Below are 15,226 nucleotides of genomic sequence, written 5' to 3' on the forward strand. Positions count from 1 at the left end.
TTAAGATTACTTTCAAGGGGTCTTTGATTTCAAATCCAAACTTGTTTTTGCTTTGATACAAGCACTAGTACACAGGCCTCAGGTAAATAGCGGAGGCTTATCCCAATTCAGGAAAGCACTGAAATATGTTCTTGACTCTAAATGTGTATAAATGCTATTGAGCTGAATATAGATCATGTTCAAAGACTGAAATTCTGGGAAAAAAAAGGTTAATTAAAAAACGTCTAATAGCAGATACCTTAGCAATGGTATACAGCTCTGTATCAACAAAAACAGCCACAGCTTTGATTACTGTCTGAAAAAGACCAGTGAGCAGAGCAAGAGTTTACCAGCCTCACCACAGAACAACAAAAGAAAAAGTCATATAAGTAGGAGACACAGACCAATTCTTCTTCTAAAACTTATGCAAGCACACTTCTGTACTAACTTCACTGACTCATACTAGGAAATCAGATGCAAAACACACATCAGCCAGCCTCGGAAGAAAATATCTGGATGAGCCAGAGCTCCTGCTAAGCGGTTTTGCCCTGTGCATGAGTCATGGATTCACAAGTGCTTGGATAAAAACCAAAAGCACAACCTATGTGTTCAACATAGGCAGCAGGGACCATGGTTCCATCAAGTGACAGTGAGTTCCTCAAAACTTAGGAAGGGTATCCATAGGTGTGATGAGAAACTGTACCCTATGAGGCTATCTGTAATCCGAATATCAAGGGTAAAGCTCAAATCAAAAGAAAGAGTGTCATGTAATTGCAGTGGATAAGTACATTTTCTCAAGGTGTGAAAACTGGTTGGTCAAAGGACACAAAGCCACAAATTGTTCACGATGAAGATGATCAAATCGTTACAACTGAGAAAAAACATAGGTTGGCTATTAGAATTTAAAGATAGAAGTGGATGGAAAACACTGCCTTTTCTTCAACATTCTCATGCAGAAAAAAAATACATAAGAATATTTTAGGAATGCACAAAGCTAGTGTAAATCTGCAAATTGTTGTAGCAGAGCACTTCCTACAATTGTAGAAAAAGAAATATATTCGAAAGAGCTCTGGAAGAACAGAAAACATATTTATGGGTTTACAAAGAAGAACAGAAGAGATGACATCAGACAAGAACTAGCACAAATATACAGCATTTTCACTTTCTGCTTCCAAAAGTCTTCATCAAGTTAGGATCTTACTGGGTTGTTCACCAGGAAAATACTGGGTACAGAGAAGGTTCCCTCTCTTATCTATAGAACATAAATGCAAACCAGTGAAATATGGTACTCGTGGACAAGATATCCTAAGAGTGTATAGGCTAAACGCTGCATGACTCAAAGGCTTTCTAATGTTCAACACAATTTGGAATTAAAAAACCAACCAGCCATTATCCTCAAATGAAACAATGTAAAAACCAGCAAAACCACTATTGTGGGTGGTGGAGGGGGAGTCTGTCACAGCAAAACTAGGTTTCAGATGTCAGTGAATTTGTTGTTTTTCTAGGAGAAAAGAAATTTCAGGAGGAAACCTGGATATGAACACCATGCTAGAGGGAGGGCAGCACCAACTGAGGTGATGCCAGGAAGGAAAAGCAAAGAATGCTTGTGTAAAGAAAAGAAGTGGACACAAAAGACAAGTCAGTCATGGAAAACTGTTAATGAAAAATAGCTCCAAATCACAGTGGTTCAGTCAAAACTTATGGAACGTAGATATAATTTGCTGTATTATCAACAAAAACAAAGCAGCAAAGCTAGAAAAAAAACAACCACCACTGAAGGAGAATCAGAGGCCTGTAACATGGCAGTGTTTTATAAAACCCATAAAATTACTAGAGAGGCTTATAGTTGCTGGTGAATTTAGACAGCACTGAGGAGGGGATACAATGTATCTTTTACTGCCACCCACTTTTAATCGGAGATTATTAGAGCTGCTGTAATTAGTCTAAGACCATAAAATTTCAGAGTGTGATCTGAAATGCTGTGATTCTACATACACAGAATAATCAGTGACTTCCACAAAATCTTTCAGACTTGGGTGAAGCTAGGGAGGCCAGTTTACCTTTGATTATTGATTGATAAATGCTCAGCAGTGTGCTTCATACTAGAGGTCAGCAAAACACGTACCAGTAAAGGCACAGCATGTGTTTTTTGTGTACTTGGAAGCTGGCCAAAGGAAATTTGATTTCCTCCAGAACCTGGCCTTGCACTACGCTTTACTGAGCAAGACTTTTGTGCCCAATTACATATTTCAAACCTTCCTAGGATTCACCCGTGCTACTCCTCACATTAATAAGAACCTGCCTTGAGAAAAGCAGAAAGCCTTCCAGAGTTTCCTGGCATTTCAGGTCTGCACAGCCAAAGACACGCCCTTGCCTGAGAGGGGTGTGAGAAAGAACCACGCCTCCAGCTTCCCTCTGTCTTTAAGACAATGATCCAAAACCAAACTCAAGTGGGAGTTAGGTCCCTGAGCATCTTTATGTACCTGAACGTGGCCCACTGAATCCACAGGTGAGTTGAGAGAGGGAGCACCCTGGAACAGCCCAGGAAATAAAACTCCGCCTGGTGGTCAGTGCTCCCGTGTTGCGTGCTGAAGTAAAAAGCCTGGCAGATCAAACTGTAAGACGGATGTGGGAACATCAGGAAAATCAAGTGAACCGATCGGCAAAAAAGGTGCGAGTAAAACCCTTTCTCCTCTCCAGCGCTGAGCTTGTGCACACTCCCTTAGCTCTGCTTTGTACTCCTTCTAAACCATGACTGTGAAGCAGATGGTTTCTTTTCCTTTTCCTAAGCCTGCAAGCCTACTCCTACTGCACACAAGATCACAAAATGGGGGCAGGGGGGACGGGAAGGGCAATTAACAGCAACAACTGGCAACAAATGGCATGAACTGGCAGGGGGCTTGGATTAGATGATCCACAGAGGTCCCTTCCAACCCCTACCATTCTGTGATTCTGTGACAAAAGTTCTTGATTTAGCTGGTGTGATGGGGATTTGCAGGAACAAATTTGAGTTGAACTCTAATCCTCCAAAAGTTCCAGCCAAAGTTAAAGTCCACTTTTTGATAATAACTCCTTCCTTGAGCAAAATACAAGCCCACTACATTTCTTTTTCCTTTTTTTTTTAAGTAATACCATCACAGTAAATTAACTTGAAATCTAAAATGCTTGAAATCAGAAATTTCCATATCCTTGTGAAAGTCTATTTAGGTAGCTACAAGGAAATTGCCATTACAAATCACTGTTTTTCTCAAGAAGCTTGCTAGAGACCAATAGCTTAAGGCTTATAAATTTGCTGTCTGTTCTGCATGGGCACTGCCCTAGCGTCAGTTAACACACTTCCCACAGCACCAAATCTGCAATCAGATAAAGGCAACTATTTCTTTAATTTGTTTCCATCTGCAGGTCTACAGGCAAAAATAAGGACTCCATCAATGAGCGCAGGGAGGTTGGCATTCACAGATCCATCCTTCCAATTCTTGCGGAGCAAACCCATTCTACCTGCCTATGTTTACACAAGATGTAATTAAAACATACTTTTTAGTATGGCTGAACATGGCCTTCATCGGTCCTGTCACACTGACTAAGATTATACTGATGGGAGAAACGGTCTTATCTAACTCCCAAAGGTGACGTCAACAGATGACTAAATGCCTATGTAATTCTTTGAAGACAAACTGCAGTAGTAAAGAGACTGCAAATATTTCAGATCAGTAATCCAAATTTAACAGTATTGCAGGTGGTTTTTTCTAATCTTCATGTGCTTTATTTCTGTCTAATTATCTCCGTTACCCTACAAGGGTGCTGTAAAATAATAAAATAATATCTTCAAACTAAAATATGATAGTCATAGGTACCTTAGAAAGACATTAAATGTTAACACTTCCATATTCAGTTTGGAAGATATAAATAGAGCATTGGGAAGATGCATTAGAAGAAGAAAATAAAGGAACGTTAAATAGTTACATGATTTCTAGAACACCAACTTTACCAGGCACCAAGTGCCATGAAGGAAGTAAAGCATGTTGCTGCATAATTAAGCAAGAGATGTGCGCAGCACAGCCAAATAAAAGTTGCTTGGGTAGTCGTAACTTTGGCATTTAACAGTTTATGGAATAGGGCTACAAATGAACAATGCGCGTTTAATCTGTTTTAAACAGAACTCTAATTTCATAAGGGGCACAGATAGAAACATTTGAGTGTTAAAATCTGATTTATCACCCATCAAGGAAAGTATAATAATTTATGCTGAAATTTTCAGTGGCTGTTGGCTGAGATATATTCTTCAGGTGAAGCAAAATAAGCCATAGGGCTAAGAGATTCAGAGTTTCAATCTCAGAGATTAAAGAATCAGAATTGCTTGTTTCCAAAGTTATTTAGTCTTCCTACTAAACCTATCCTTCATCATTCATGAAACAAAATTTTGAAGACAGACCAAAGCCTAAAAATGAGCCCTTTTGGGTGGGGAGGAGAACAGGAGGGGAATGCAAGGCTCTTCACCAGAAGCACAACATGGAAATCTCTTCTATTTCTTTATAGTTTCTGTGTAGTATATTGTTTTTCCTGATTAATAATGATGAGGCCCATGGACAATGCTGAAGCAAGTTCCTTTTTTACCAAGTAATGCTGAGAACTGCTGTAAAATCCAGGAAAATCAGAGTAGAGAGGGACAGCTATGCTGAGTAGCTCACTAATCAAGCCTACAGCTTTAACCACAGCCACTTCTGCTTTTTCTACAAGCAAGTCACAAAAAAAAACGCAGCAACTGTAAGGCATTAGAGGAAAGAAAAAGAGAAAACCAGCTAAGATAAGAAAATCTATGTAATAAGGCCTGTTTCCACATATCATTGAGAGTCTGGCAAAAAAATACAGACTGTACAGACAAGATGGTTTAAGTTAACAGCTGTGTTCTGGTGATGGGATTTAAGGAAACTCAGCACCACTAACCAATAGGGGCATTAATTAATACTCTGTCACAAAACATCGCTAACTTGGAAAAGATATAAGAAGAAAATACAACAATGAACTGAATCCCATCACTCTATTTAGGTTGGGTTCTGATAGCACGGACACCAATATGAGCAGACAAAAGTACACTCAGGGATACAATTGCAAGTAGTCACATCTTTCTTCCTTTTTCATGCAAGGGTTTGTGTGCAGTCATGTATAAAAAAATCTTGCCATCCATCTCTGCAGACCCTAGCTTCTACCCAAACTTAAGGCAAGCTGGGGCAATGGCTTGTGCTACAGGAGCTGACCGAAACCATGGATGACACTCGTTTTGACTCCAGGCAGAAGCAAAAAGTCACATAAAGAGACTACCAAGAAGTTTTAAAGATTAACAAAAAGTGGATGTGAACAGAACTACTCAATTTGAACCGACTACATCTTAATCTTTGCGCTGCCTCTCTGTAACACTGTGACTCCAACAGTATGTAACTTGTGCTTACCTGCATACATATAAAATGAGTACAAAATGATATATGTACTTGAGGGAATTTTAACTTCAAGCAGTCCTCTAACTGCTTGACATAAGAAATTGCAACAGCATAAAAGGTAACAGCATGAGTAAGCTTCAAAGAGTTTTCATGCTGAAGACAAAAAAGCCAAAAATCACTTCTTTGTCCCTTGCTGATCCACTCACTCTGGTTTGCTCAACATCCAGCTACTCAGATGGTCAGTGCGTGAGGAGGGGTCTTTCACAGGCTTCAGGGACAGTGAACAGTGCAGAAGATGGGTGGAAGGCTGACAGAGCTGCACACGCTTCAGCAGTCTCTATTTCCTCCATTTTTATGAAACACACTTCCAATGGTAGTCATCCTCACCATCAAGGTAAGCGTATAATCTCTCCTATTGACAGCTAGTATACACCCATCCCTTCACCCGTGGGACGCATTAAATAGGCAGCAAGAAAGCTCCGAGGTCAGAAGCAGGATTTTCTCGCTCCCAAGCACAGCCCACCAGGGAGGGGCACTGCCTCCTTCTCTGGCAGCTGATAAAATTTATTTACCAGTAAGGCTCAGACAGAAATTATCATGATAAGGAGCTCATAAAATAGAAGATAAAAAGATTAGGAACTCTATCCATGAGACTTTTTTTTTTAAGAGAAAAGGCAAAACAAAATATGCTGCAATAAAGAAAAGTAATAGGCAGCAGAAAGTTCATCAGGAAATGGAAGGAAACAGGGTGGAAAAGGAAAAAACAGAAAAAGACTCAGCACAAAAGAAACAGATGCATATTCATATAATCATAAATATACCACATGGATCAACCTTTCCAACTATCAATATAGTGTTGGTACATATATACTAGGAAATTTTAAGGTGGAGATTGTATGCTTTCCTGGCCAATACATGAATTTTACATCCTTACGGTCTAACCTGTCTTTACTAAATAATATTATAAAATTGCACTAGTGAAAAAACAAATAGAGAATCACATCAGTTAAAGAGAAAAAAAACTCACTTCATGGAAAAGAACTTGGTATAGCCTACAAGTCATGCAGAAGTAAAATACATTATCTAACAGTACTTATCCAAAATCTGCAATACTTCTATCTAGTATTTGGTTTGGTTTGGAGAAATTCTACATTTCAGAATATTTATAATATAGAACATGCATTCTGCATTTTGGAACAATTCAGAAGAAGAAGAGAGATGGACAGATAGATGGAAATCCAGAAAGGCAGGGAGAAGGGGAGAGGAAGGGAAAAGGACATAGTAAGCAAAAAAAAGGAAGATCTGTAAAGAAGACAACAGTGAAAAGAGGAAAGAAAAGCACTAGCTCAGAAGAGAATCAAAATCCACAGAGCTCTAAGATAAAAAAAAAAAGCACAGAACAGAAATTACTTAAAACTTTCCAAAATTGTTGTAGTCATACACACCTCCTTACTGAAACTGAAAATAAGAGAAAGATGGGCAGAGAGAGGAGAGTGAGAGAGACACTCTTGTGCTGTAAGACACATTTCTCAGACTTCATAAAGGCAAAGCTTCTATAAAAAGCAATAATTATCTTGTCTGTACAAGGTCTTAGTATCTGTTCCAGTACAGAAGTGGGCATGAGAGATGGACACACTGAAGGCAGCAAAGAAACAAGGAACGGGGGGGGGGGGGAAATCACTTGGAAAACAAGCACAGAAATATACATTAAAATAGATTAATCAATTATTTTTCTAAATTCTAGAAAAAATAGAGCAAGAAGAGATGATCATGCCATCTGTTGATGAAATGTGTTAAAAATTACAGCCGTGCTTTAACAGTTAAAATGGGGACCTAACCAAAGTAAAGCAAAAACCTCAAATGCCTTAATTTCTATAGGCTAATTCCAACATTTTTGAGGAAACTGAAGGTTTATTTAGATTTGCATAATAAGAAGATAAATCTTTTGTATTAAAAATGCTTAAAATAGACCTCCAGATCACAGAAATATGTTGCTTAAATATCCCATTATCATTAAATTAAACAAAATAGAAACGTTCTCTGCTAAACGGAAAATTAAAAATCAACTCTTTCTAGAGTAAGAACAGGTTTGCTTAATTATAATTTTCCGCTGAATTTATGAAATGTGTATAAGCTCATTGAATGACAATATGTGGCAGTATTATAGGAAAAGAGTACCAATGTAGCAACCCACGTGGCCTTTCCAGACCTCTTTAGTTTGGAACATTTTTGAAAACTGCCACTGTTGCAGCCCCTACACTGGCAGAAATTCTCTTAAAATCATTGGAACTCTTGCTGGTATAGGGACTGTAAGATCTCCAGCCCAAATTCAGCAAGCTTTTTCAGCATGTATTTTAAGAAGGACTTTGATAATTAGACAGTTGCTTATTTGCTTTCCTGAATCAATGCCTACATGACCAGATTTTTCAAAGAAATTGTGTTTCTTTTGGTTTTTTTTTTGTTTTTGAGGGGTTTTTTTGTTATTTATTTGAAGATAAGAAATTTATGTTTAGTATATAGCTTTTATAAAACAATTTTTGATAGAATTTTGCCATATTTATAAAATTACCAGAAGACAAACATTGGCCTAAATATCTTACCCCTGAGGTCCATCAGCACGTACGCCTTCCCCTTCAGAGGGAATGCATTTAGGCCAACATCCTGCATGAGCTGTGCTGGCAGTCATTAGGCTTCGAATGGCAGAACCCTCCTCGTTTTGACAAAACACATTCAGACATCCTCCAAAGGCATTAACACCGTGTCTGCGCGTACACACTCAAGCAATGCAATGTGCGTGTGCGATGAAGACATTCCCTTGGGGCAGTCACTTACTAGAATTACTGCTGTCATCCTTGGTTCCATCGAGACTTCCATCGGGATGCATTTGCAAGTAGTAGCCTTGCCTGCAATATAACCTGGTCACTATACCCTTGAGCTGGGGATCTGAAAGACAAACATATTTTGTCACTAGCCTCAAAACCTTTTCCAAGAGTTATCCCTACTTCTCTCACTGTAGGAGGAAGTTTGGTGAAGCAGCATTGCTGACTTAAAAGTAAGTACTACAACAGGATGGGTCCTAATGGAGATGGAGAAAAAACTCGTTGCAGAGTATTATTATGCCAGTGGTGTGTTGCCTCCAACATCCTTCATTATAATTAGCAGGAGTAAAACACAGAAAAAAAAGAAGCCCCAAACTCCTGTAGTCAAAAGACTTAAACTAGATAAAGCCCTGCAAAAATTTTAGATGTCAGCAACAAGTATAGAGCCTTACAAAAACTAACCAAACATTAAAAAATCCCCATTCTTTTCATAGATGTTAGTGACTTGCTATACTTCACATAAATTTGAAGGTCACTTGCACAAAAAGGTCTGTTTCCTTTCACTCTGTACCAAAAGTGAGGAACTTTTCTGGTGTAATATTTTGTAACAGTCTCATCTGAAGAGTTCCCAAAATATTTTACCAATCCAGAAGCGGACACAATTCATCTGCCCTCTCCCACGCCCCAGGGAATAACACCCACAGTCAAGGCAAGACTTCTCAGAGTAAAAAACCTGAAAAAAACCTTAGTAAGCTAAAAGTATATGGGAAATTCAGGTAGCTGAACAGTTAAGCTACCCTGTTCAATACTCTGCATTTATGAAAAATTCCAAGAATGGAACAGAGGCTGCCAAGCCACAACTTGGATTCATCTCAAGGATGGTGCCTTACCAAATCACAAATTAAGCTGCTGCAGAAATGGTTCAGTGCTGTGAAAGAGGACATAATATCTCAAAAAAATCAACAGCATTACCTCTGTGTGAGAATGGTTTTAATATTGTTAAACATAAACTATTAGGCACAACTCCAGGCAGCCAGTAATTAAACTTGTGGGGACAAGGCATTAAAAGCATCTATATTGTGTCATGCTTAGCTCCACAATAATGAGCTAAAATCATGAAGACTTTGAGATAGATATGTCATAAAATGAACAAGTGAACTTCTAAAGAAGACAGAAATTATTTCCATGCAAACCTGTGGCCAGAATATAAAATCATCCTTGAATTTGTGTATAATTGCTCTCACAATCAATCATGCTGGGTTACTTAGAGTATCCTAAGGGGACGTGAAAACAAACACTACTAAACAAAACTGCTTCTCAGTGGAATGCTCTGAAGTTTTCTATAGAGGCTCACTTCCATGAAATAATTATGAAAATGGTAAGTTTTTCTTGAATATCCAAATTATAAAGTCATGTTAAACAACAAAGGTGTCTAAATTAACAATACAAGATTAAACTGTCAATATCTCAGAAACTGTTACCATAAATATTAACACTCTAAGACTTTTGAGGCATGAAAACAGATAATATAAATACTTGATGATCAATACGTAAGCATATTACCACTTTTTTTTTTGCTTCTAACTGTAAATTTTGCTTTCTGTGAATTTTTTGCCTTAGCAAAAGTTTCTCTGTCCTATATAAGAATATTCAGAAATAAACATTTTTTTATATTTATGGACAATAAACTGTATTTTCTTTGAAGGTACTGTCTCAATCAACTTTATCAGGCAATTCAAAAATGTTTTCATAATTTAAAAAAAGAGTTCCTCTTACACATGCACTATTCCTATCAACACATGCTTTCAATGTCCATTTCCAATCTGATGTTTTTAAACATAATTGCTTTACACATATTAAAATGGCATCTTAAAAAAGCTAAAGAAAAAAACCAAAATTATTAAAACTATAGCTTTTAAAAGTGTTTACAGGAAAAATATCAGTATTTTGAAAAACAGTTTCTACACCCAAAGAATCATGAATGAATGCTTCTTTGTCATTACTTCTAGCTCAAAGAACTATCTCACAGGAAGGCAAAATACAGTCAACTCACTATCACCAGCTGTTCACACCTACTGCTTCAAGGGGAAAATGTGAAACTTAGAAGTGACTTTCAAAGTTGTTCTTTGTACTTATTCTATTAGTTTTTCTAAATTCACACACAAAATCTAGTTTCTAACAAGAAATTGCACAATCACTTGTCTATGTTTTCACCCAAAACACTATTAAAATTTACTCTTCTTTACCAGATATCCAAAATTATATCTGACTAAAAAAAGTTCGGTGGATAACTATGCATTTCAGCTAGCATTTCAGGCTATGTGAAATGAGACGGTGGTATGAACCCCCCATTTGTTTGTTTATAGACATCCAAACACAGCAGAGCAAGGACTATTACAGCATGAGTACAGAGGATCCTAGACATGCACTTTATCTCACTTGTATACAGTTTTAATGCTTTCGTTTGTCAGAGAGCTGAACAAACCTGTCCCAAAACATAGCTTTTTCACTTGAATATTTAATTAAGAACTGGAATGTACTACTAATACTGTAATACTAATTAATATTCTCATTGTGTAAAGTACATCTCTGTAGACTAATAAATGGCAAAAAAAGAAATCTGTTTTGTCCCATTGTTTTCCTGTGGATTATTAGAAAATTTTTTACTCACCCTCCTAAGAAATCTTTTCTACCTTAAAATCCTACTCATCCTTCGCAAGATTAAAACTTTTATTCCTGACGAGTAATTTAATCATGCATTTTTTGCTAGTTCTTGTTCATACTATTTGGTTAATATATATCACAGTACTCTGGATCTAGAAATAAAAGTCATAGACTCACAGAACCATAGAATCATAGATTCACAGGTTGGGAAAGACCTCTAAGATCATCAAGTCCAACCATCAACCCAGGATCACCATGCCTACTAAACCATGTCCTGAAGTGCCACATCTACACGTGTTTTGAATGTCTCTGGGGATGGAGACTCCACCACTTTCCTAGGCAGCCTGTTCCAATGCCTCATCACTCTCTCAGTAAACAAATTCTTCCTAATATCCAATCTAAACCTCCCCTGATGCAACTTGAGGCCATTTTCCTTTATCCTATTGCTTATTACTTGGGAGACTGACCCCCAACTCGCTACAACCTCCTTTCAGGTAATTGTAGAGAGCAATAAGGTGTCTCCTCAGCCTCCTCTTCTCCAGACTAAATAGCCCCAGTTCCCTCAGCCACTCCTCATAAGACTTGCTCTCTAGACCCCTCACCAGCCTCGTTGCCCTTCTCTGGACACGCTCCAGCAACTCAATGTCTTTCTTGTAGTGAGGGGCCCAAAACTGAACACACTACTCCAGGTGCAGCCTCACCAGTGCCGAGTATAGGAGCATGATCACCTCCCTACTCCTGCTGGCCACACTATTCCTGGTACAAGCCAGGATGCCGTTGGCCTTCTTGGCCACCTGGGCACACTGCTGGCTCATGTTCAGCCGGCTGTTGACCAGCACCCCAAGATCCTTTTCTGCCAGGCAGCTTTCCAGCCACTCCTCCCCAAACCTGTAGCATTGCATGGGGTTGTTGTGACCCAAGTGCAGGACCCGGCATTTGGCCTTGTTGAATTTCATACAACTGGCCTTGGCCCATCGATCCAGGCTGTCCAGATCCCTCTGCAGAGCCTTCCTACCCTCAAGCAGATCAACACTCCTGCCCAACTTGGTGTCATCTGCAAAGTTACTGAGGGAGCGCTCAATCCCCTCATCCAGATCATTGATAAAGATGTTAAACAAGACCGGACCCAAAACTGAGCTCTGGGTAACACCACTCGTGACCAGCTGCCAGCAGGATTTAACTCCATTCACCACCACTAAGTCAATAACAACTAAATGTTTTAGTTGAACAGTGCTTAAAAAACTGGGGGAACTGGACAACAAGACATGGCATTTCTTTGATCTTGGCCAAAAAAAAACAACCCAGATATAGTGATGGAGTTGTACGAAATGACTCATTAATCTCACTGCGAGTCATAATAAGCAATAGTCAAAAAGACTACTCCATACAGCCTCTAGGCATATATCTCCAAGATGAAGCAGACAATCCTGTCAGGCACAGAATTTATCTCTTTTCCTTGCAGAAAGATAAATGACTCTTGCAGGTCCTTTTTGAGACACCTGGGCAGCAAGCAGAGAAGAGAAATCCGCTAGTCCCTGTATTTCTACAGTGTTTTATCTACCCATTGTGACTTTATAATATTACAGGAACAGTCTCAGCTTCAGATGCTTTTCAAACGAGTTTCTCAAATCCTTCTTGACTACAATTTATATTTTTTTACTGTCTGCTAGAAGACAGGAGCAACCAGAAATGCCTGGAAACACCAGCCAAAGACTGATGCTGCCTGTCCGCAGGTGCACTGGTTATGTTATGTTTTTTAACTCACACCACAGTAATACAGGTAGACAGACCAGCAATTACCCTTACCCTTTACATGCCACGCACACCTTTTTCTTCCCACATGAAAAAGAAAGGGAATGGCAAGAGAATACAGCAAAATAATAAAACACAAATGAACAGGATGAGAGTAGGCGACCTCACCAAAGAGTTCCCAGCTCACAGGATTTTATTGTAGATTTTTTGCTACAAGTTCTCTTGAAGTCCTAGCCACCACAGACGGGTGATTATGTGAAAAAAACAGTTTCTATTTAATTTTAAACACATTGACTTCAGGGGAAAAATTACCCCAAACCAGCAAACTTCACCATGGATCAACATCAAAGACAGTTCAACATCTCCTAATGATTTTTACTGATCTTATTTTGCGCCTTGCCTTCTCATGTTGAACAGTTCAGCGTGACAAGTCTGCAATGTCCCACCATGGAAAGAATTATTCTGACTTGTAGTTATTAGAGATTGTCGCTAAAAATTCAAAGACGTTGTAGTGAGCGGACAAAGCAGCAGCTTCTCAAGCCTCTCTTCCACAGCAACCTGTGTGACAGCAGCCACTTGCAGCCTGCTTTTATTGCTTTTTTTCTCTTGTCAGTGGTGACAGCAGGATGCATGATTGCAGTTAACATGCATGCTCTGTCAGTAGCTTTTCTGATGTCCTCAACAAAGGCAAAATTTAATTAACATGTCTTCCCTTCTCCCTGGAATAGTGGCTACAGAAATGGCTTTGGCATTAACCCATGACAGGCCGAGTGCAGCTCTTACTTTAGAACAACTATGACAATTTATGTTTTCAATTAAGAATATTTTCTGTTCACAAATTGAATGGTTTTAGCATCTCCTTCCCCACCTCCACAGGCTGCCAGGACAGATCCCTTTAGAATTTTTATAGGTTTAAAACAAACAAGGGGACAAAGTCATTAAATAGGCATGTAAGGCTTTTACCTTTCTGTTGAGATGCAGAAGAATTTAAAATGCTAAAAGAACAATGGTGAATATGCCCATTGTAATTTAACACCATGAAAAATGAATCGCTTAGCATCCACCAGAGTTTTAATTGTTAGTTTAATTAGACCTCCCTCAAAAGAGCCCTACCGTAGGAGGGCTTTCTTTGCCTGTCATTATTTGCTTATTCCTTCTTCTGGGTCAAGGTACTAAATAAAAGCCTGCTTGAGGTGGAAAGCAAATGCTTAATAGTGGGTTAGTTCCATATCAACTCACATTCTTATGGAGAATAAACTGCACTATCCAGTCAATTACCAACCTGTCATAAAATGAGTTGCTCAGCAAGTCAGATGAAAGCCAGTGTTTAGAGGTACATTCTGCTTGGATAGCATAGCATCAAAGTCATGTTAACAACTGGTAGCTCCAGCTCCTTCACATTTTACTTGCCCTTTATTCCTGCAGTTCCCTCCTGCAGTTTTTACTTTTGGATATTTCAGTACTAAAATCTGACTCGTGCTGGTCCAGAATAAACCAGGCATCTTTTTTTTAAGACTTCTGGTGTTCCAATAGTTACCATGACTTGATTGTCGTTTCTGGCTTGCTGATCTTGTGATCAGCATTTGTTAGGAATCTTCTCCCTCATCTGTTAAACTCTATTTGAAATATCAGAAACATTTATAATCTGTATTAAGGTTAAAAAAACCCCAAACCTGGCAAAAGCTGCAACCCCTAGATATCTTGTGAAGTGGGAAGCAAAGTACTCACCCAAAACAGAGTGTCTCACCCACTCCAGACCCATCTCCCAGTTAGTTCATAAGGCCTTGGACATGTAAAAGGTCAGTTTTCCTGACTTTTCACACAGGAGTATCCTGACAGTAGTGTTGTGTGGAGTTTTAGACTGGAATTCCTGCAGTCTCTGCTGCTGAAGCCACTCTACTTTGTACAATAATTAACTGCCTACCATGGGCGGGATTACACCCCATCCACTAGACCACAGTTCAAGGCAGCCTCCAGTCCTTCACTGACTTCTGCACAGAAACCCATCGATGCTTCAGATTAATGCCTGGATACTATTCTAAACTCTAAAACATGTGTCAGTACTACTTAGTATATCAGAAACTTTTTCCACTAGGCAATTCAGCTATGGAAGGAGGGACCAAATCCCACATAAAATGACATTTCCTTTTTGGAAGGAAACACTTTTCCCAGTTTCCATAAGTTGTCTTGCTCTCCAGCATACTGTTTGTGTTTAATTGCAACACTACTCTAACAGGTACAGTCAGTGCAGATCATTGCATTACACTTTTAACTTTGTTTTTGGCAAGTTTTGCATTGTCATTCCAGCACATAAAAGTGCGGTGTGTATGTGTGTTACACAATCACAAAAGCAAGCTTCCTAAGGCAAGTACATAGCCAACAGGGAATTCAAATGCAGAATTTTGTACTTCATTTAAAGGTGATAAAAACCTAAATAAGCATCTAAAACCACAATGTTCCTTTATTATTATACTCCTCAGCTGTTCTTATGATACAGCTCTTGCTTTCAAAAGCTTTATAGACTGTCCTGTCACCCAGTGTCTCAGTGTTTCAATGTTTCAAATTTTCTGATCGTGT

General features: G+C 38.8%; 1 protein-coding gene across 6 annotated transcripts in view; it reads right to left on the bottom strand.

Moving 5' to 3' along the window:
• FGF14 (fibroblast growth factor 14) overlaps positions 1-15,226 on the bottom strand; it is a 423,768-nt gene that overhangs the window by 97,508 nt on the left and 311,034 nt on the right. For 4 of the 6 annotated variants that reach the window (XM_075424363.1, XM_009933460.2, XM_075424379.1 and 1 more), the window contains one exon: positions 8,247-8,357. The exons of the other annotated variants lie outside the window; for them this stretch is intronic. In XM_075424363.1, coding sequence (XP_075280478.1) covers positions 8,247-8,357 — 111 coding nt within the window. The remainder of the gene's footprint in view (positions 1-8,246; positions 8,358-15,226) is intronic. 6 annotated transcript variants of the gene reach the window in all.

This window comes from Opisthocomus hoazin, chromosome 1 (genome assembly GCF_030867145.1).
Source record: "Opisthocomus hoazin isolate bOpiHoa1 chromosome 1, bOpiHoa1.hap1, whole genome shotgun sequence".
NCBI lineage: Eukaryota > Metazoa > Chordata > Aves > Opisthocomiformes > Opisthocomidae > Opisthocomus > Opisthocomus hoazin.